Below are 21,932 nucleotides of genomic sequence, written 5' to 3'. Positions count from 1 at the left end.
GGGGACACCTGGGGGACACCGGGGGGACACCTGGGGGACACCGGGGACACCTAGGGGACACCTGGGGACACCTGAGAGACACCTGGGGGACACCTGGGGGACACCGGAGACACCTGGGGGACACCGGGGATGTGACACCGGGGTGTGGCACAGGCGGGTGACACCCCGCCGCCCCCCTGTGCCACCGCCGCTGTCCCCAGAGCGATGCCCGCGGGTGGCCCTTGGTGGCACCGCCACCCCCGGCTCCCAAATCCCCGCGTTTTGTCCCCAAAGGGGGCGGGGCCGGCGGGCGGGGGGCGGGGCCGGCGGGCGGGGGCGGGGTCGGCGGGGGGCGGGGCCGGCGGGGGGGGGCGGGGCCGGCGGGGGGCGGGGGCGGGGGGCGGGGCCGGCGGGGGGCGGGGGCGGGGGGCGGGGCCGGCAGGGGGCGGGGCCGGCAGGGGGCGGGGCCGGGCTCGCCCCGCCCCGATCGATCGATCGGGATCGATGGGCGCGGGTTAATGATCGATCCGGCCCGGGCTGATTGGCCCCGGGGCCATGGGGCCAGCGCGGGGGCGGGGGGGGTTTAAAGGCGCGGGTGGCACTTGGGGACATCCCCGACAGCATGGCCGCGTCCCTGGCACTGCCCGCAGCGCTGCTGGCCGCGCTCCTGGCGCTGGTAGGGGACACGCGACACCGCGGTGGCACTGGGGGGACACGGGGGACACCGTGGGTGGCACTGGAGGGGACACGCGACACCGCGGGTGGCACTGGGGGGACACGGGGGACACCGTGGGTGGCACTGGAGGGGACACGCGACACCGCGGGTGGCACTGCAGGGGACAGGGGACACCGCGGGTGGCACTGGAGGGGACACGGGGGACACCGCGGGTGGCACTGGAGGGACAGGGGACACCATGGGTGGCACTGGAGGGACAGGGGACACCGCGGGTGGCACTGGAGGGGACAGGGGGGACACCGCGGGTGGCACTGCAGGGGACAGGGGACACCGCGGGTGGCACTGGAGGGGACAGGGGGGACACCGCGGGTGGCACTGGAGGGACAGGGGACACCGCGGGTGGCACTGGCGGGGACACGGGGGACACCATGGGTGGCACTGCAGGGGACAGGGGGGACACCGCGGGTGGCACTGCAGGGGACACGGGGGACACCATTGGTGGCACTGGAGGGGACAGGGGACACCGCGGGTGGCACTGGAGGGACAGGGGACACCGCGGGTGGCACTGGAGGGGACAGGGGACACCGCGGGTGGCACTGGAGGGACAGGGGACACCGCGGGTGGCACTGGAGGGGACAGGGGGGACACCGCGGGTGGCACTGGAGGGGACACGGGGGACACCGCGGGTGGCACTGGAGGGGACACGCGACACCGCGGGTGGCACTGGAGGGGACACGGGGGACAGGGGGACAGCCGGGTGACAGTGGGGGTGGCGGCAGTGGGAGCCTTGGTGACGTTTGGGTGGCACTTGGGAGGTTTGGGGGTGGCAGGAGCAGGGGACAGCACTGTGGCACCCCCCGGGTGACATTTGGGTGACATTTGGGTGACATTTGGGTGACATTTGGGTGACATTTGGGTGACATTTGGGTGACTTTGAGGTGGCAGCGCTGGGGACACCCGGAGGTGCCCTTTGGGCGCCGTTCAGAGGAGCTGGGAGTGGCAGAGCCGCTCCTTGTGGTGACATCAGGGTGACACTGCAGTGACATCAGGGTGACACCGGGGTGACACCAGGGAGACATCAGGGTGACACCAGGGTGACATCAGGGTGACACCGCAGTGACACCAGGGTGACATCAGGGTGACATCAGGGTGACACCGGGGTGACATCAGGGTGACATCAGGGTGACATCAGGGTGACACTGCAGTGACACCAGGGTGACATCAGGGTGATATCAGGGTGACATCAGGGTGACATCAGGGTGACACCGCAGTGACATCAGGGTGACATCAGGGTGACATCAGGGTGACACTACAGTGACACCAGGGTGACATCAGGGTGACATCAGGGTGACACCGGGGTGACATCAGGGTGACATCAGGGTGACATCAGGGTGACACCGCAGTGACACCAGGGTGACATCAGGGTGACATCAGGGTGACATCAGGGTGACACCAGGGTGACATCAGGGTGACATCAGGGTGACACCGCAGTGACACCAGGGTGACATCAGGGTGACATCAGGGTGACATCAGGGTGACACCAGGGTGACATCAGGGTGACATCAATCAGGGTGACACCAATCAGGGTGACACCGGGGTGACATCAGGGTGACATCAGGGTGACACCAATCAGGGTGACACCGGGGTGACATCAGGGTGACACCAGGGTGACACCGCAGTGACATCAGGGTGACACCAGGGTGACACCGGGGTGACATCAGGGTGACATCAGGGTGACACCAATCAGGGTGACACCTCAGTGACATTAGTGTGACATCAGGGTGACACCGGGGTGACATCAGGGTGACATCAAGGTGACATTTGGGGGACTGAGAGTGGCAGAGCCCCCTGAGAGGAGGGGACACCGTCGTGGTGACATCTGGGTGACATCTGGGTGACATCTGGGTGACATTTGGGTGACATTTGGGTGACATTTGGGTGGCATTTGGGTGACATTTGGGTGACATCTGGGTGACATCTGGGTGACATCTGGGTGACATCTGGGTGACATTTGGGTGACATTTGGGTGGCATTTGGGTGACATTTGGAGGAACTGATGGCGGCAGAGCCGCGGGGACACCTCGGCAGTGCCCACCAGGTTCCCCTTGTCCCCTCAAGGTGCCACCAACCTGTCCCTGTCCCTGTCCCCATCCCTGTCCCATTGCTGTCCCCATCCCTGTCCCTGTGTCCCTGTCCCTGTCCCCATCCCTGTCCCCATCCCCGTCCCTGTCCCTGTGTCCCTGTCCCTGTCCCCATCCCTGTGTCCCCATTCCTGTCATCGCTGTCCCTGTCCCTGTGTCCCCATCGCTGTCCCTGTCCCCATCCCTGTCCCATCGCTGTCCCTGTCCCTGTCCCCATCGCTGCCATCGCTGTCCCTGTCCCCGTCCCTGTCCCATCGCTGTCCCTGTCCCTGTCCCTGTGCCCTCATCCCTGTCCCTGTCCCCATCCCTGTCCCATCCCTGTCCCATCGCTGTCCCTGTCCCCATCCCTGTGTCCCCATCCCTGTCCCTGTGTCCCCATCGCTGCCATCGCTGTCCCTGTCCCCATCCCTGTGTCCCCATCCCTGTCCCTGTGTCCCCATCGCTGCCATCGCTGTCCCTGTCCCCATCCCTGTCCCTGTCCCTGTCCCATCCCTGTCCCCATCCCTGTCCCTGTCCCTGTCCCATCCCTGTCCCCATCCCTGTCCCTGTCCCTGTCCCATCCCTGTCCCCATCCCTGTCCCACCGCTGTCCCTGTCCCCGCAGGTCTCTCCGTCGCTCACCCCCATTCACCAGCCGGGTTTCTGCGCCTTTTACGGGGAGTGCGGCCGGAACCCGGAGGTGAACGTGTCGCTGCTGCCCTCCAAGGTGCCCTGCGTGTCCAACAGCCCGGCCCGGGTGGCCTCGGGGCCGCTGCTGTCGCTGCTGCGCTCGGTGTGTCCCGAGCTGGTCCGCGCTAACGGCAGCACGCGGGTGTGCTGCAGCTACAGCCAGCTCAGCGCGCTCCGCCTCAGCGTCGGCGTGTCCGGCACGGTCCTGGCGCGGTGTCCGGCGTGCGCCCGCAACTTCGCCAACCTCTACTGCCACAACATCTGCAGCCCGGACCAGAGCGTGTTCACCAACGTCACCCGCGTGGCCGAGTACCCCGCGGAGCCGGGCGCCCTGGCCGTGCTGGAGTACAGCGTTTTTTACCGCAGCCGCTACGCCGAGGCCGCCTTCGCTTCGTGCCGGGACGTGCGGCTGCCGGCCACCGGCGGCTTCGCCATCGCCACCATGTGCGGCCGCTACGGCGCGGAGCTGTGCACGGCGCAGCGCTGGCTGGACTTCCAGGGCGACAAGAGCAACGGGCTGGCGCCGCTGCAGATCGAATTCCTCCTGCTGCCCGACGGCTCCGAGCCCGGCCAGGGCATCGCGCCGCTGGACGCGCCCGCCTGGCGCTGCGACCAAGCTGCGGGCGCCGGGCAGGAGCCGTGTTCGTGCCAGGACTGCGCCCTGGCCTGTCCGCCCGTGGTGCCGCCCTCGGAGCCGCCGCCGTTCCGCGTGGGCCGGATGGACGGGGTGCTCTTCATCTGCCTCCTGCTCTTCGCCCTGCTCGCCGCGGCTTTCCTGGCGGCCGCGCTGTGCCGCCGGGCCGCGGCGGAACCGGCGCCCAAGCCGCGGGCGGGGGGCGGCTGGCAGCGAGCCCTAGAGGGCGCGTTCCGCCGCTGGGGCACGGCCGTGGCCTCGCGGCCCGGGCTGGTGCTGGCCCTGGCCGTGGCGGTGGCCGGAGGGCTCTCGGCCGGGCTGGTGACCCTGCGGCTCACCACGGACCCCGTGGAGCTGTGGTCGGCGCCGGAGAGCCGCGCCCGGCAGGAGAAGGAGTTCCACGACCGCCACTTCGGGCCCTTCCTGCGCACCAACCAGGTGATCGTGACGGCGCCGGGGCGCCCCGGCCTCACCTACCACTCGGTGCCCTTCGGCTCCAAGAATTTCAGCGGGGTCCTGGCCGAGGACGTGCTGCTGGCGCTGCTGGAGCTGCAGGAGACGCTGGCGGCCACCACGGCGTGGGCGGAGGGCTCGGGCAGGAGCGTGGGGCTGCAGGATGTGTGCTACGCGCCGCTCAACCCCGGGCAGCCGCGCGTGGGGGACTGCGCCGTGTCCAGCGTCACGCAGTACTTCCAGAACAACCGCAGCCGCCTGCAGCTCACCGCCCGCGAGGACGGCAGCGAGCCGGGCACGGTGGACTGGCACGATCACCTCATCTACTGCGCCAAGTGCGTGCGGGGGCGCGGGTGTCACCCGTGTGTCCCCTGTCACTGTGGGGCTGGGGTGTCACCCGTGTGTCCCCATCACTGTGGGGCTGTGGGGCTGGGGTGTCACCTGTGTGTCCCCATCACTGTGGGGCTGGGGTGTCACCCGTGTGTCCCCATCACTGTGGGGCTGGGGTGTCACCCGTGTGTCCCCATCACTGGGGCTGGGGTGTCACCCGTGTGTCCCCATCATTGTGGGGCTGTGGGGCTGGGGTGTCACCCGCGTGTCCCCATCACTGGGGCTGGGGTGTCACCCGTGTGTCCCCATCACTGTGGGGCGGGGGTGTCACCCGTGTGTCCCCTGTCACTGTGGGGCTGGGGTGTCACCCGTGTGTCCCCAACACTGTGGGGCTGGGGTGTCACCCGTGTGTCCCCTGTCACCATGGGGCTGTGGGGATGGGGTGTCCCCCCCGTGTCCCCATCACCACGGGGCTGTGTTTCTGGGGTGTCCCCCCCGTGTCCCCCTGTCCCCACGGGGCTGTGGCTCTGGGGTGTCCCCTGTCCCCACGGGGCTGTGGCTCTGGGGTGTCCCCCCCGTGTCCCCTGTCCCCACGGGGCTGTGTTCCTGGGGTCCCCCCCGTGTCCCCTGTCCCCACGGGGCTGTGTTCCTGGGGTCCCCCTCGTGTCCCCATGGGGCTGTGTTTCTGGGGTGTCCCCTGTCCCCACGGGGCTGTGTTCCTGGGGTCCCCCTCGTGTCCCCATGGGGCTGTGTTTCTGGGGTGTCCCCTGTCCCCACGGGGCTGTGTTCCTGGGGTCCCCCCCGTGTCCCCACCGTGTCCCCACGGGGCTGTGTTCCTGGGGTCCCCCCGTGCCGGGCGGGCACAGCCCCCGCTGACGCCCCGGCCCTGTCGCCACCAGCTCCCCGCTGTCGTTCAAGGACATCACGGCGCTGGAGCTGAGCTGCATGGCCGAGTACGGCGGGCCCGTGTTCCCCTACATCGCCCTGGGCGGCCACCGCGGTACGGGGGGCTCGGGGCTGGCCCGGGGGTCCCCGCCGCGTCCCCGCGCCCTGACCCGCGTGTCCCCGCAGGCTCGGAGTACACGGAGGCCGAGGCGCTGATTGTCACCTACTCGCTGAACAACTTCCCGCGGGGGGACCCGCGCCTGGAGTGGGCGCTGAGCTGGGAGCGCCGCTTCCTGCAGGTGCTGCGGGACTTCCAGCGCCAGCACCGCCACAACCTCTCGGTCACCTTCATGGCCGAGGTGCGGCCCCTGCTGTCCCCCGTGTCCCCTCTGTGTCCCTTCCGTGTCCCCTCTGTGCCCCCCGTGTCCCCTCTGTGCCCCCCGTGTCCCCTCTGTGCCCTCCGTGTCCCCTCTGTGTCCCCTCTGTGCCCCCTTCGTGTCCCCCGTGTCCCCTCTGTGCCCCCTTCGTGTCCCCTCTGTGCCCCCCGTGTCCCCTCCGTGTCCCCCGTGTCCCCTCCGTGTCCCCTCTGTGCCCTCCGTGTCCCCTCTGTGTCCCCTCTGTGCTCCCGGTGCCACCCGTGTCCCTGCTGTCACCTGTGTCCCCTCCTTGTCCCCGTGTCCCCTTCATGCCCCTGTGTCCCCAATGTCCCAATGTCCCCAATGTCCCCGGTGTCCCTGTCCCCTCCGTGTCCCCGTGTCCCCTCCGTGTCCCCGTGTCCCCTCCGTGTCCCCTCTGTGCTCCCGGTGTCCCCCGGTCCCCGTGTCCCCTCAGCTGTCGCTGTCGCTGTCCCCTCAGCGCTCTCTGGAGGACGAGCTCAACCGCACGAGCGGGGAGGACATCCCGGTGTTCGCCACCAGTTACCTGCTGGTCTTCATCTACATCGCGCTGGCCCTGGGCGAGTACACGGCCTGCCGGAGGCTCCTGGTGAGCCCGGGGGGCGGATTGGGGGGTCCGGGGGGGGGAGGGTCCTGGGGAGCCCGGGGGGGCCGGGATTGGGGGGTCCGGGGGGGGGAGGGTCCTGGGGAGCCCCCGGGGGGCGGATTGGGGGGTCCGGAGGGGTGGAGGGTCCTGGTGAGCCCCGGGGGGCGGATTGGGGGGGATTGGGGATGGCAGAGGGTCCTGGTGCACCCCGGGAGGGTCCGGGGGTCGGTTTGGGGGTGCCCTGGGCGGTTCTGGTGAGGGTCCCGGGGAGCCCGGGGGGGTTCAGGGTCGGTTTGGGGGGGTCCGGGCGGTTCGGAGCAGGGTCCCGGGGAGCCCGGGGGGGTTCGGGGGTCGGTTTTGGGGGTGCCCTGGGCGGTTCGGGGCAGGGTCCCGGGGAGCCCGGGGGGGTTCAGGGTCGGTTTGGGGGTGCCCTGGGCGGTTCGGGGCAGGGTCCCGGGGAGCCCCGGGGGTCTCCGCGGGGGTGGCGGCGGCCGGGGGGGCCCGGGGGGCTGATGTGGGGGTGCCGCAGGTGGAGTCGAAGGTGACGCTGGCGCTCGGTGGCATCGCCGTGGTGCTGGGGGCCGTGCTGGCCTCCATGGGGCTGCTGTCGCTGCTGGGGCTGCCCTCGTCCCTCATCATCATCGAGGTCGTGCCCTTCCTCGTGCTGGCCGTGGGCGCCGACAACATCTTCATCTTCGTGCAGGAGCTGCAGGTGCGGCGGGAGCGCGCTGAGGGGGCGCGGGGGGCTCGGGGGGTCCGCGGGGCTCGGGGACACCTCAGGGGACACCTCAGGGGACAGGGACCCTGTGGCCATGGGGGTCTTTGGGGCCGGGGACACCCCTGGGGACACCTCAGGGGACAGGGACCCTGCGGGCATGGGGGTCTTTGGGGCCGGGGGTCTCCATGGGGCACGGGGACACCTCTGGGGACATCTCAGGGGACACCTTTGGGGACCCTTTGGGGACAGGGAACGGATAAGGAGATGTTTTTTGGGGTCGGGGGTCTCCATGTGGCACGGGGACACCTCTGGGGACACCTTTGGGGACAGGAATCCCCATGGTGGGGGGGACACCTGGGGACAGCGGGGATCCCCGTGGGGCAGGAGGGGACACTCAGGGCTTGGGGACACTTTGAGGACAGGTGTCCCCATGGGGAATGTGTCCCTAGGGGGGCTCCCCGTGGGGCAGGGGGGCACCCTCGGGTGGGCGGGGCAGGGGTTCCTGGGGGTGTCCCCCCGAGCTGGGGTGGTCCTGGGTGTCCCCTGGAGCTGGGGGTGACCCCGGGAGTTGGGGGTGTCCCCCGGGGCTGGGGGTGTCCCCGAGCTGGGGGTGCCCGTGGGTGACCCCGGATCTGGGGTGTCCCCGGATTTGGGGTGACCCCGGGCTGTCCCTGTCCCCCGGATTTGGGGTGTCCCCGGATCTGGGGTGACCCCGGCCTGTCCCTGTCCCCCGGGAGCTGGGGTGACCCCTGGCTGTCCCTGTCCCCGGATTTGGGGTGACCCCAGGCTGTCCCTGTCCCCGGATTCGGGGTGACCCCTGGCTGTCCCTGTCCCCCCGAGCCGCGGTGACCCCTGGCTGTCCCTGTCCCCCCGGATCTGGGGTGACCCCTGGCTGTCCCTGTCCCCCCGGATCTGGGGTGACCCCTGGCTGTCCCTGTCCCCCTGAGCCGGGGGTGACCCCGGGCTGTCCCTGTCCCCCCGAGCCGGGGGTGACCCCTGGCTGTCCCTGTCCCCCCGGATTTGGGGTGACCCCGGGCTGTCCCTGTCCCCGGATTTGGGGTGACCCCAGGCTGTCCCTGTCCCCCCGGATTTGGGGTGTCCCCGGATTTGGGGTGACCCCTGGCTGTCCCTGTCCCCGGGATCCGGGGTGACCCCTGGCTGTCCCTGTCCCCCCGGATTTGGGGTGTCCCCGAGCCGGGGTGACCCCGAGCCGGGGGTGACCCCTGGCTGTCCCTGTCCCCCCGGATTTGGGGTGTCCCCGGATTTGGGGTGTCCCCGGATCTGGGGTGACCCCTGGCTGTCCCTGTCCCCCCGGATCTGGGGTGACCCCTGGCTGTCCCTGTCCCCCCGGGATCCGGGGTGACCCCTGGCTGTCCCTGTCCCCGGGAGCCGGGGTGACCCCAGGCTGTCCCTGTCCCCCCGAGCCGGGGTGACCCCTGGCTGTCCCTGTCCCCCGGAGCTGGGGGTGACCCCGAGCTGTCCCTGTCCCCCCGAGCCGGGGTGACCCCAGGCTGTCCCTGTCCCCGGATTTGGGGTGACCCCTGGCTGTCCCTGTCCCCCCGGATTTGGGGTGACCCCTGGCTGTCCCTGTCCCCCCGAGCAGCAGTCGCAGCGGGAGCCGGGCGAGTCGCTGGAGCAGCAGCTGGGCCGGGTGCTGGCCCAGGTGGCCCCGAGCGTGCTGCTCTGCAGCGTCTCCGAGAGCGTCTGCTTCCTGCTCGGTGCGTGCGGGGACACCGCGACACCGCGACACGGGGACACGCGACACGGGGGGACACGGGGGGACACGGGGACAGCGGGACAGCGGGGACACGGGGGGACACGGGGACAGCGGGACACGGGGGGACACGGGGACACGGGGGGCACACCGCGACACCGCGACACGGGGGGACACGGGGACACGGGGGGCACACCGCGACACCGCGACACGGGGGGACACCGCGACACGGGGGGACACGGGGACACGGGGACAGCGGGACACGGGGGACAGCGGGACACCGCGACACGGGGGGACACGGGGACACCGGGGGGACATCGGGGACACAGGCGGACGGGCCGGGGGATGGGGGTGGGGAGGTGGGGGTGGGCTGGCGTGGGGTCCCGGTGACCCGGGGGTGACAGAAAGTGACCCGGGGGTTTCCGCGGGTGTCCGGTGACCCGGGGGTGACCCGGGGGGTGACAGCAGGTGACCCGGAGGGTCTCCGGTGGGTGACCCGGGGATGGCAGAGGGTGACCCGGGGGTTTCCGCGGGTGTCCCGGTGACCCGGGGGGTGACAGAAGGTGACCCGGGGGTGACCCGGGGCTGACCCGGGGCTGACCCGGGGCTGACCCGGGGGTGACCCGGGGGTGACAGAAGGTGACCCGGGGGGTGACCCGGGGGGTGACCCGGGGCTGACCCGGGGGTGACCCGGGGGTGACAGAAGGTGACCCGGGGGTGACCCGGGGGGTGACCCGGGGGTGACCCGGGGGGTGACCCGGGGGTGACCCGGGGGGTGACCCGGGGGTGACCCGGGGGTGACCCGGGGGGTGACCCTGGGGTGACAGAAGGTGACTCAGGGGTGACCCGGGGGGTGACCCTGGGGTGACCCGCGGCTGACCCGGGGGTGACCCGGGGGTGACAGAAGGTGACCCGCGGCTGACCCGGGGGTGACCCGGGGGTGACCCGCGGGTCCCGCAGGTGCCCTCTCGTCCATGCCCGCCGTGCGGACCTTCGCCCTGACGGCCGCGCTCGCCATCGCCCTGGATTTCCTGCTGCAGATGTCGGGGTTCGTGGCGCTGGTGGCGCTGGACAGGCGGCGACAGGAGGTGACACCGGGGGACACCGCGGGGGCGGGGGAGGGGGGCGCGGGCTGGGTGTGGGGTCCCCAGGATGGGTGTGGGGTCCCCAGGGGGGTGTGGGGACCCCAGGGGGGGTGTGGGGACCCTCAGGATGGGTTTCAGGACCCCCAGATGGGTGTGGGGACCCCAGGGTGGATGTCAGGACCCCCAGGATGGATGTGGGGACCCCAGGATGGGTGTGGGGACCCCCGGGGGGGTGTGGGGATCCCCAGATGGGTGTGGGGACCCCCAGGACGGGTGTCAGGACCCCCAGGTGAGTGTGAGGACCCCCAGGATGGGTTTCAGGATCCCCAGGATGGGTTTCAGGACCCCCGGGGGGTGTGGGGACCCCCAGGATGGGTGTCAGGACCCCCGGGGGGTGTGGGGACCCCCAGGGTGGGTGTGGGGACCCCCAGGATGGGTGTGGGGACCCCAGGGTGGATGTCAGGACCCCCGGGGGGGTGTCGGGACCCCCAGGATGGGTGTGGGGACCCCAGGTGGGTGTCAGGACCCCCAGGTGAGTGTGAGGACCCCCAGGGTGGATGTCAGGACCCCAGGGTGGATGTCAGGACCCCCAGATGGGTGTGGGGACCCCCGGGGGGGTGTGGGGACCCCCAGATGGGTGTGGGGACCCCAGGGTGGATGTCAGGACCCCCGGGGGGGTGTGGGGACCCCCGGGGGGTGTGGGGACCCCCGGGGTGGGCAGGGGTCCCCCGTGGGGTCAGTGCCAGCCCCCCCTGTGCCCCCAGGCCGGGCGCTTTGACCTCTGCTGCTGCTGCGGGACGGGCAAGGGGGGCCCGCCCGGGGAGGGGGCGCAGCTGCTGCGCCCCCTCCTCCAGCGCTACTACACCCCCACACTGCTGCACCCCATCGTGCGGCCCGCCGTGGTGAGGGGACACCGGGGACACGGGGGGGCACGGGGGGGCACGGGGGACACCGGGGACACCGGGGGAACGGGGGGCACGGGGGGCACTGGGGGGGCACTGGGGGACACCGGGGGGGCACGGGGGGCAGGGGGGGGCACGGGGGACACCGGGGACACCGGGGAGGCACTGGGGGGCACTGGGGACACGGGGGGCACTGGGGGGAACGGGGGGCAGGGGGGGCATGGGAGGAATTGGGGGACATTTGGGGACATTTGGGGAGCACTGGGGGCACGGGGGGGCACGGGGGACATGAGGGGCCTTGGGGGGACATTGGGGGGCACGGGGGGGTCATTGGGGGGGCACTGGGGGGACATTGAGGGGCACTGGGGGGACATTGGGGGGCACTGGGGGGACATTGGGGGGCACTGGGGGGACATTGAGGGGCACTGGGGGGACATTGGGGGGCACTGGGGGGACATTGGGGGGGCACGGGGGGGACATGGGGGGCACGGGGGGGACATTGGGGGGCACTGGGGGGACATTGGGGGGCACTGGGGGGACATTGGGGGGCACTGGGGGACATTGGGGGGCACAAGGTTATGGGGGAATGGGGGGTGTGGGGTCACCAGGGGTGGGGGGGTGAGGAGTGGGGTGGGGGTGTCTGGGGGGTCCCGGGGGGCTGTGGGGGGATCTGGGGGTCCCTGAGCAGAGCCCCCCGCCCCAGGTGCTGCTGTTCCTGTTCCTGGCCTGCGCCGGGCTCTTCCTGCTCTTCCAGGTGTCCGTGGGGCTGGACCAGGAGCTGGCCCTGCCCGAGGTGGGGACACCGGGGGGGCTTGGGGACACCTGGGGGGCTTGGGGACACCTGGGGGGGCTTGGGGACACCTGGGGGGCTTGGGGACATCATCTGGGGGGGCTTGGGGACACCTGGGGGGCTTGGGGACATCTGGGGGTCCTGTCTGGGGACACAGGGGTGTGACATGTCCCTGTTTGGTGACACAGGGGGGTGACATGTCCCTGTATGGGGACACAGGGGGGTGACATGTCCCTGTTTGGTGACACAGGGGGGTGACATGTCCCTGTATGGGGACACAGGGGGGTGACATGTCCCTGTTTGGTGACACAGGGGGGTGACATGTCCCTGTTTGGGGACACAGGGGGGTGACATGTCCCTGTTTGGGGACACTGGGGGGTGACATGTCCCTGTTTGGGGACACAGGGGTGTGACATGTCCCTGTCTGGGGATACAGGGGGGTGACATGTCCCTGTTTGGTGACACAGGGGGGTGACATGTCCCTGTTTGGGGACACAGGGGGGTGACATGTCCCTGTTTGGGGACACGTGGGGGTGACATGTCCCTGTTTGGGGACACGTGGGTGTGACATGTCCCTGTTTGGGGACACAGGGGGGTGACATGTCCCTGTTTGGGGACACAGGGGGGTGACATGTCCCTGTTTGGGGACACAGGGGGGTGACATGTCCCTGTTTGGGGACACTTGGGGGGTGACATGTCCCTGTCTGGGGACACAGGGGGGTGACATGTCCCTGTTTGGGGACACGTGGGGGTGCTGGGACCCCTCCCGGTGACACCCCGCGGGTGCCAGCCGTGTCGCGTGGCCGTCCCCAGGACTCGTACATGCACCTGTTCTTCTCGGACCTGAACCAGTACCTGGCCGTGGGTGTCCCCACCTACTTTGTCACCACCGGTGGCTTCAACTTCTCGTCCCCCAACGGCACCAACGCCATCTGCTCCAGCGCCGGCTGCGACGACGACTCGCTCACCCAGACCATCCAGATGGCCACGCGCTTCCCCAACGTGTGAGTGGCCGGCGGGGCGCGGGGGCCGCGGGCCGGCCGTGCCCGGCTCCTGCCAGCCCCGTGTCCCCACCCCCAGGTCCTACCTGGCCATCCCGGCCACCTCGTGGGTGGACGATTTCCTGGACTGGCTGAACCCCATGGGCTCGTGCTGCCGCGTCTACGAGTGTGAGGAGCTCCAGGGCGAGTTCTGCCCCGCCACCGGCGGTGAGTGCGGGGCCTGGCGGCTGCTCCGTGGTGGCCGTTGGGTGCCCACCGTGGTGGTCCTTGGGTGGCTCATGGGTGCCCACTGTGGTGGTCCTTGGGTGGCCATTGGGTGGCCATCATGGTAGCCATTGGGTGGCCGTTGGGTGCCCACCATGGTGGCCATTGGGTGGCCATTGGGTGCCCACTGTGGTGGTCCTTGGGCGGCTCATGGGTGCCCACCATGGTGGTCCTTGGGTGGCCGTTGGGTGCCCACCGTGGTGGTCCTTGGGTGCCCATTGGGTGCCCACCATGGTGGTCCTTGGGTGCCCATTGGGTGCCCACCATGGTAGCCATTGGGTGGCCATTGGATGTCTGTTGTGCCCATTGCATGCCCACCATGGTGGTCCTTGGGTGGCCATTGGGTGCCCACTGTGGTGGTCCTTGGGTGGCCATTGAGTGCCCACCATGGTGGCCATTGGGTGGCCATTGGGTGCCCACTGTGGTGGCCATTGGGTGTACAGTGAGTGTCCACTATGGTGGCCATTGGGTGGCCATTGGGTGCCCACCATGGTGGCCATTGGGTGCCTGTTGGGGACCACCATGGTGGCCACTGGGTGTCCACTGAATGTCCACCATGGGACCATTGTGGTGGCCATTGGGTGCCTGTTGAGTGACCATCATGGTGGTCATTGGGTGGCCATTGGATGCCCACTGTGATGACCACTGAGCGCCCACCATGGTGGCCATTGGGTGGCCATTGGGTGCCCACTGTGATGACCACTGAGTGCCCACCATGGTGGTCATTGGGTGGCCATTGGATGCCCACTGTGATGACCACTGGGTGCCCACCATGGTGGCCACTGGCCGCCTGTTGGGTTTCCATTGAGTGCCTGCCATGGTGGCCACTGGGCAGTGATGACCACTGGCCTGCTGTGATGGCCACTGGGCGCCCTTTGTGTGCCCGGCGTGGCACTGGGCGGTGGCCGTGGTGGCCGTGGTGGCCGTGGTGGCCGTGGTGGCCGTGGTGGCCAGTGGCCGCGCTGAGCCCTCGGCGTGCCCGCAGGTGACCCCAGCTGCCCGTGTGGGCGGTGCCTGGGCCAGGTGCGGCGCCCCACGGCCCAGGAGTTCCAGCACTTCCTGCCCTGGTTCCTGCAGGACCGGCCCACCCTGCAGTGTGCCAAGGGGTGAGCGGCACCGCCGTGACACCGTGGGGACACCGGGGGTGGGACCGTGGGGACACCGGGGGTGGCACTGTGGGGACAACGGGGGGGTGGCACTGTGGGGACACCGGGGGTGGGACTGTGGGGACACCGGGGGTGACACCGTGGGGACACCGGGGGTGGCACTGTGGGGACACCGGGGGGGTGGCACTGTGGGGACAACGGGGGTGGGACTGTGGGGACAACGGGGGTGGCACCGTGGGGACACCGGGGGGGTGGCACTGTGGGGACACCGGGGGTGGGACTGTGGGGACACCGGGGGTGGGACCGTGGGGACACCGGGGGTGGCACTGTGGGGACACCGGGGGGGTGGCACCGTGGGGACAACGGGGGTGGGACTGTGGGGACACCGGGGGTGGGACTGTGGGGACAACGGGGGTGGCACCGTGGGGACAACGGGGGTGGCACCGTGGGGACACCGGGGGGGTGGGACTGTGGGGACATTGGGGTGTGGCACTGTGGGGACATTGGGGGGTGGGACTGTGGGGACACCGGGGGTGGCACTGTGGGGACAGCGGGGGGGTGGGACTGTGGGGACACCGGGGGTGGGACTGTGGGGACACCAGGGGTGGGACTGTGGGGACAACGGGGGTGGGACTGTGGGGACATTGGGGTGTGGCACTGTGGGGACACCGGGGGTGGGACTGTGGGGACACCGGGGGTGGGACTGTGGGGACATTGGGGTGTGGCACTGTGGGGACACCGGGGGTGGGACTGTGGGGACACCGGGGGTGGGACTGTGGGGACATTGGGGTGTGGCACTGTGGGGACACCGGGGGTGGGACCGTGGCGACAACGGGGGTGGCACCGTGGGGACAACGGGGGGTGGCACCGTGGGGACATTGGGGTGTGGCACTGTGGGGACAACGGGGGGTGACACTGTGGGGACACCGGGGTGTGGAACCATGGGGACATCAGGGTGTGGGACTGTGGTGACACCGGAGGGGTGGCACCTGTGGGGGGACACTCAGGGGTTGGTATCACCCAAGGGGTCACCCGGGGGTAGGTGCCACCTGTGGGGACAGCCGGGGCTCAGTGCCACCCATGGGGGCGGTGACACCCAGGGACATGAACACCAGCGTGGGCATTCCCTGGGTGTCACATGACCCTCCTGAGTGTCCCTGTGTCCCCTGACTGTCCCCTGACTGTCCCCGTGTCCCCACAGTGGCCTGGGGGCCTATGACACCGCCGTGAGCATGGACGCCAACGGCACCATCCTGGGTGAGTGTGGGGGTGACACGGGGACAGGGGTGCCTGCTGTCCCCGAGTGACCACTGCCCCGAGTGCCCACTGCCCTGAGTGACCACTGCCCCGAGTGACCACTGCCCCGAGTGCCCACTGCCCTGAGTGCCCACTGCCCTGAGTGACCACTGCCCCGAGTGCCCACTGCCCTGAGTGACCACTGCCCCGAGTGACCACTGCCCTGAGTGCCCACTGCCCTGAGTGACCACTGCCCTGAGTGACCACTGCCCCGAGTGCTCACTGCCCTGAGTGCCCACTGCCCTGAGTGACCGCTCCCCTGAGTGCCCACTGCCCTGAGTGCCCACTTCCCCGAGTGCCCACTTCCCCGAGTGCCCACTGCCCTGAGTGACCACTGCCCCGAGTGCCAACTGCCCCGAGTGCCCACTGCCCTGAGTGCCCACTGCCCTGAGTGCCCACTGCCCTGAGTGCCCACTGCCCCGAGTGCTCACTGCCCTGAGTGCCCACTGCCCTGAGTGACCGCTCCCCTGAGTGACCACTGCCCTGAGTGACCGCTCCCCTGAGTGCCCACTGCCCTGAGTGACCACTGCCCTGAGTGACCGCTCCCCTGAGTGCCCAGTGTCCCGAGTGCCCAGTGTCCCGAGTGTCCCCTGTCCCGAGTGTCCCCTGTCCCGAGTGCCCACTGCCCTGAGTGCCCACTGTCCCGAGTGCCCACTGCCCTGAGTGCCCACTGCCCTGAGTGACCACTGCCCTGAGTGACCACTGCCCTGAGTGACCACTGCCCCGAGTGCCTGCTCCCCTGATTCCCCGCTCCCCGAGTGTCCCCTGTCCCGAGTGCCCCTGTCCCGATTCCCTGGTGTCCCGAGTGCCCGGTGTCCCCTCCCCTGTCCCGAGTGCCCGGGATCCCGAGTGTCCCCTGTCCCGAGTGCCCCTGTCCCGAGTGCCCGGTGTCCCGAGTGCCCCTGTCCCGAGTGCCCCTGTCCCCTGTCCCCTCCCCTGTCCCGAGTGTCCCCTGTCCCCTCCCCTGTCCCGAGTGCCCGGTGTCCTGCTCCCGTCCCGAGTGTCCCCTGTCCCGCTCCCCGAGTGTCCCCTGTCCCGAGTGCCCGCTGTCCCCTCCCCTGTCCCGAGTGTCCCCTGTCCCCTCCCCTGTCCCGAGTGTCCCCTGTCCCGCTCCCCAAGTGCCCGGTGTCCCCCTCCCCTGTCCCGAGTGCCCGGTGTCCCCCTCCCCTGTCCCGAGTGTCCCCTGTCCCGCTCCCCGAGTGCCCGGTGTCCCCCTCCCCTGTCCCGAGTGTCCCCTGTCCCCTCCCCTGTCCCGAGTGTCCCCTGTCCCCTCCCCTGTCCCGAGCGCCCGGTGCCGGTGTCCGCAGCCTCCCGGTTCATGGCGTACCAGCGGCCGCTGCGAACGTCCGAGGATTTCACGGCCGCGCTGCGCGCCGCCCGCGCCCTGGCCGAGCGCATCACCCGCACCCTGCGCAGGGTGCCCGGCACCGACCCCGCCTTCCGCGTCTTCCCCTACACGTGAGTGGGCTCCGGGCACCGCCGGGACCCCCGGGGGCTGCGGGGGTTACGGTGCCCGCTCCCGGTGCCCCTTCTGGGGGTCTCAAGTGGGTCAGGCCCCGTTGGGGGTGGGCAGTTTAAGGGTGTCCATCCTGGGGTCGGGGGTGGTCCCAGTTTGGGGGTTCCTGGTTGGGGGTGCCCAGGTCAGAGAGCCCATCCTGGGGTACCTCGGTGCCCTTTTTGGGGTGCCCGGTGCTTGTTTTGGTATCCCCAGTGCCCATCCCAGGGTTCCCGGTGCCCGTTTTGGGGTCCCCGGTGCCCATTTTGGGGTTCCCAGTGCCCATCTCAGGGTTCCTGGTGCCCGTTTTGGGGTCCCTGGTGCCCGTTTTGGGGTCCCCGGTGCCCGTTTTGGGGTTCCCAGTGCCCATCTCAGGGTTCCCAGTTCCTGTTTTGGGGTGCCCGGTGCCCGTTTTGGGGTCCCTGGTGCCCGTTTTGGGGTGCCTGGTGCCCATCTCAGGGTCCCCAGTGCGCATCTCAGGGTCCCTGGTGCCCATTTTGGGATGCCCGGTGCCCGTTTTGGGGTCCCCGGTGCCCATTTTGGGGTTCCCAGTGCGCATCTCAGGGCTCCCAGTTCCTGTTTTGGGGTCCCCGGTGCCCGTTTTGGGGTCCCCGGTGCCCGTTTTGGGGTCCCTGGTGCCCGTTTTGGGGTCCCCGGTGCCCGTTTTGGGGTCCCTGGTGCCCGTTTTGGGGTCCCCGGTGTCCGTTTTGGGGTCCCTGGTGCCCGTTTTGGGGTCCCCGGTGCCTGTTTTGGGGTCCCTGGTGCCCGTTTTGGGGTCCCCGGTGCCCGTTTTGGGGTCCCTGGTGCAGTGCCAGGCGCGGTGCCAGCGTTGGTGTCCCCGCAGGGTGACGTACGTGTACTACGAGCAGTACCTGACGGTGGTGTACGAGGGGCTGGTGACGCTGGCGCTGTGCCTGGTGCCCACCTTCGCCGTGTCCTTCCTGCTGCTGGGCCTGGACCTGCGCTCCAGCCTGGCCACGCTGCTGACCATCGCCATGGTGCTGCTGGACACCGTGGGCTTCATGGCGCTCTGGGGCGTGCCCTACAACGCCGTGGCGCTCATCAACCTGGTGGCGGTGCGGGCACGGAGGGGACACGGGGGCGGAGGGGACACGGGGGACGTGGGGTGGCATGGGGACATGGGGCACATGGGGACATGGGGCACATGGGATGGCACGGGGACATGGGGTGGCACAGGGACATGGGGCACATGGGATGGCATGGGGACATGGAGAACGTTGGGTGGCATGGGGACATGGGGCACATGGGGACATGGGGCACATGGGATGGCATGGGGACATGGGGCACATGGGGACATGGGGTGGCACAGGGACATGGGGCACGTGGGGTGGCATGGGGACATGGGGAACGTTGGGTGGCATGGGGACATGGGGCATGTGGGCTGGCATGGGGACATGGGGTGGCATGGGGACATGGGGTGGCACAGGGACATAGGGATATGGGGTGGCATGGGGACATGGGGTATGTGGGGTAGCATGGGGATGTGGGGTGGCATGAGGACATGGGGCACATGGGGTGGCATGGGGACATGGGGTGGCACAGGGATACGGGGCATGTGGGGTGGCACAGGGACATGAGGTGGCACAGGGACATGGGGTGGCACAGGGACGTGGGCCATGTGGGGTGGCACGGGGACATGTAGGGTGGCACAGGGACTTGCAAGGGAGCACGGGGGGACTCGGGACACACAGGGGGACACTGACCTGGGACAGGTGAGTGGCACAGGGACACGTGGGGTGGCCCTGGGACACGTGAGGTGGGACACGGGGTGGCTCTGGGGGCACAGGGGGTGGCTCTGGGGACACAGGGGTGGCTCTGGGGGTGACAGCCCGGTGTCCCCACAGGCCGTGGGCATCTCGGTGGAGTTCGTGTCCCACATCACCTGCGCCTTCGCCCGCAGCCGCCAGCCCACGCGGGTGGCACGAGCCGCCGAGGCCACTGTCACCATGGGCAGCAAGGTGGGCACGGGGACACCGAGGGACCCCGGGGGACCCCAAACCCTGCTGGGGCTGGGGGTAACCCCAAACCCTGCTGGGGCTGGGGGTGACCCCACGGGACCCCAAACCCTCCTGGGGCTGGAGGTGACCCCAAACCCTCCTGGGGGTGGGGATGACCCCAAACCCTGCTGGGTGTGACCCCACGGGACCCCAAACCCTGCTGGGGGTGACCCCACGGGACCCCAAACCCTGCTGGGGCTGGAGGTGACCCCAAACCCTGCTGGGGCTGGGGGTGATCCCATGGGACCCCAAACCCCTCTGGGGCTGGGGCTGACCTCACGAGACTCCAAACCCTGCTGGGGGTGACCCCACGGAACCCTAAACCCTCCTGGGGCTGGAGGTGACCCCAAACCCTCCTGGGTGTGGGGATGACCCCAAACCCTGCTGGGTGTGACCCCGCGGGACCCCAAACCCTGCTGGGGGTGACCCCGCGGGACTCTCCCGTCCCGGTGCGCGATGTCACCGGCGGTGGCCGCTGTCCCCGCAGGTGGTGGCGGGGGTGGCCATGACCAACCTGCCGGGCGTGGTGGTGCTGGCGTTCGCCAAGGCGCGGCTGATCCAGATCTTCTTCTTCCGCCTCAACCTCATCATCACCCTGGTGGGGCTGGCGCACGGCCTGGTGTTCCTGCCCGTGCTGCTCAGCTACATCGGTACGGAGCGTGTCACCGCTGGGGACAGCGACATGTGCCCCGTGTCACCGCTGGGGACAGCGACATGTGCCCCGTGTCACCGCTGGGGACAGGGACAGACCCCTGTGTCACCCTGTCACCGCTGGGGACAGCGACATGTGCCCCGTGTCACCGCTGGGGACAGCGACATGTGCCCCGTGTCACCGCTGGGGACAGGGACAGCCCTGTGTCACCGCTGGGGACAGCGACATGTGCCCCGTGTCACTGCTGGGGACAGGGACAGACCCCCGTGTCACCGTTTCACCGCTGGGGACAGGGATGTGTGCCCCGTGTCACCTCTGGGGACAGGGACATGTCCCCCACACTGAGCCCCCCGTGCCCCGTGTCACCTCTGGGGACAGGGACAGCCCCATGTCACCTCTGGGGACAGGGACAGATCCGTGTCACCGCTCCCACACTGAGCCCACTGTCCCCACAGGGCCCAGGCTGCGGGTGCCGGTGGACGAGGACACGCCGGGGGACGCGGCGCTGAAAGGGCTGGGCCTTGGCAACCCCTGCTTCAAGGACACCGACCCCGAGATGGGCAAGGGTGACAAGGACAAGGGTGGCAAGGACAAGGGTGACAAGAACAAGGACAAGAAGAAGGACAAGGACAAGAAGAACAAGAACAGGGGCAAGAACAAGGACAAAGACAAGGACACGGACACAGACACGGACACAGATATGGACATGGACACGGGCAGGGACACAGGCAGGGACACGGACATGGACAAGGACAAGGACACAGACACGGGCAGGGACACGGACACGGACAAGGACACAGACACAGGCAAGGACATGGACAAGGACACGGGCAAGGACACGGGCAAGGACACGGACATGGGCACGAACACGGACATGGACACGGGCAAGGACACGGACACGGACATGGGCACAACCATGGACATGGACATGGGCACAACCACGGACACGGTGTCCGGAGAGGACTGACCCCCCCCTGATCCCCACTCCCCCCCTGTGCCACTCCCCCCTTTCTATTTAAACTGGTTTTGTCACATCCTGGACTGGTCGGACTGGGATGGGTCGGGAGGAGGGGGGCTGCGCCTCGGCTCCCAAAAGTCACAGGGGTTGGGGACACGGGGACAGGACATGGGGCACAAGAACATTGTGGGGACATGGGGACAGGACGTGGGGCACAAGAACATTGTGGGGACATGGGGACAGGGTGTGGGGCACAAGAACATTGTGGGGACACGGGGACAGGGTGTGGGGCACAAGAATGCCGAGGACACGGGGCCATGTGTGACACAAGGACACCGTGGGGACAGGGATGACAGGAGCAGAGGGACGCACTGGGGACACCACAGGGGGCACAGGGACATCAATAAAGCCCCACGGGACACAAGGACACCGTGGGGACAGGGACGTGGCCACTGCGGGGACAGTGACATGTGGGATGTGGGGACAAGGCCAGGGTTGTGTGGGGACTCGTGGGGCACATGGGGAGAGGGACACACGGGGCAGAGGGGACACACTGGGGACACCACAGGGGACACAGGGACATCAGTAAAGCCCCACGGGACACAAGGACACTTGGGGACAGGGGGACACACGGACATCACTGGGGTGAAGCCTCATGGGGCACACGTGGTGACACACACGTGGTGACAGGGACACGCAGGACACGATGCCACCACAGCAATGGGGCCCCCAAACCCTCCCAGCCTGGGGTCACATCCTGGACTGGTTGTGGGGGGAAGGGGGGGGCTGTGCCTCAGCCCCCAAGTGTCACCGGGCTTGGGGACATGGGGACAGGCTGTGGGGCACAAGAACATTGTGGGGACATGTGGGGCACAGCCCTGGCTGCCCATCCCTGGCAGTGCCACCTGCGCTGGTGGCACCACGGCTGCTGTCCCGCAGCACGCCCCATGGGACCTTCACTCCTGGCCCTATAGGTACTTGTAGGGCACGGGGGACATTCCAGAACATTCCATGGGGACATTTATGGGTTTATCCCAGCCCTCCAGGCACTTGTAGGGCACAGAGAACATTCCAGAGAATTCCATGGGGAAGTTTGTTTATTCCCAGCCCTACAGGCACTTGTAGAGCACAGAGAACATTCCAGAACATTCCATGAGGACACCTATAGGTTCATTCCTGACCCTAC

General features: G+C 69.4%; 1 protein-coding gene across 1 annotated transcript; it reads left to right on the top strand.

Annotated features, from left to right (window-relative positions):
- The first annotated feature begins 590 nt into the window (after positions 1–590).
- Positions 591–20,822, top strand: NPC1L1 (NPC1 like intracellular cholesterol transporter 1). The gene is made up of 19 exons (XM_086865435.1): positions 591–655; positions 3,400–4,886; positions 5,781–5,881; positions 5,953–6,125; positions 6,622–6,750; positions 7,277–7,459; positions 9,069–9,183; positions 10,140–10,267; positions 11,029–11,166; positions 11,870–11,959; positions 12,770–12,960; positions 13,037–13,164; positions 14,207–14,327; positions 15,529–15,584; positions 16,931–17,081; positions 17,963–18,194; positions 18,984–19,097; positions 19,624–19,786; positions 20,244–20,822. The coding sequence occupies exons 1-19, from the start codon at positions 602–604 to the stop codon at positions 20,753–20,755; spliced, it is 4,266 nt and encodes a 1,421-aa protein (XP_086721561.1). The 5' UTR covers positions 591–601; the 3' UTR covers positions 20,756–20,822.
- Positions 20,823–21,932: the final 1,110 nt, after the last annotated feature.

Source organism: Cyanistes caeruleus, chromosome 29 (genome assembly GCF_971803275.1).
Source record: "Cyanistes caeruleus chromosome 29, bCyaCae1.hap1.1, whole genome shotgun sequence".
NCBI lineage: Eukaryota > Metazoa > Chordata > Aves > Passeriformes > Paridae > Cyanistes > Cyanistes caeruleus.
Note: the sequence above shows the minus strand (reverse complement) of the source record. Positions and strands in the feature narration are given on the sequence as shown.

Bases quoted from the DNA above. Each gene is read 5' to 3' on its own strand.
- NPC1L1 (XM_086865435.1), top strand. From the start codon at position 602: ATGGCCGCGTCCCTGGCACTGCCCGCAGCGCTGCTGGCCGCGCTCCTG. The intron at 11,960-12,769 runs GTGGGGACACCG...GGCCGTCCCCAG, and splicing joins AGGAGCTGGCCCTGCCCGAG to GACTCGTACATGCACCTGTT. The intron at 17,082-17,962 runs GTGAGTGGGCTC...GTGTCCCCGCAG, and splicing joins TTCCGCGTCTTCCCCTACAC to GGTGACGTACGTGTACTACG.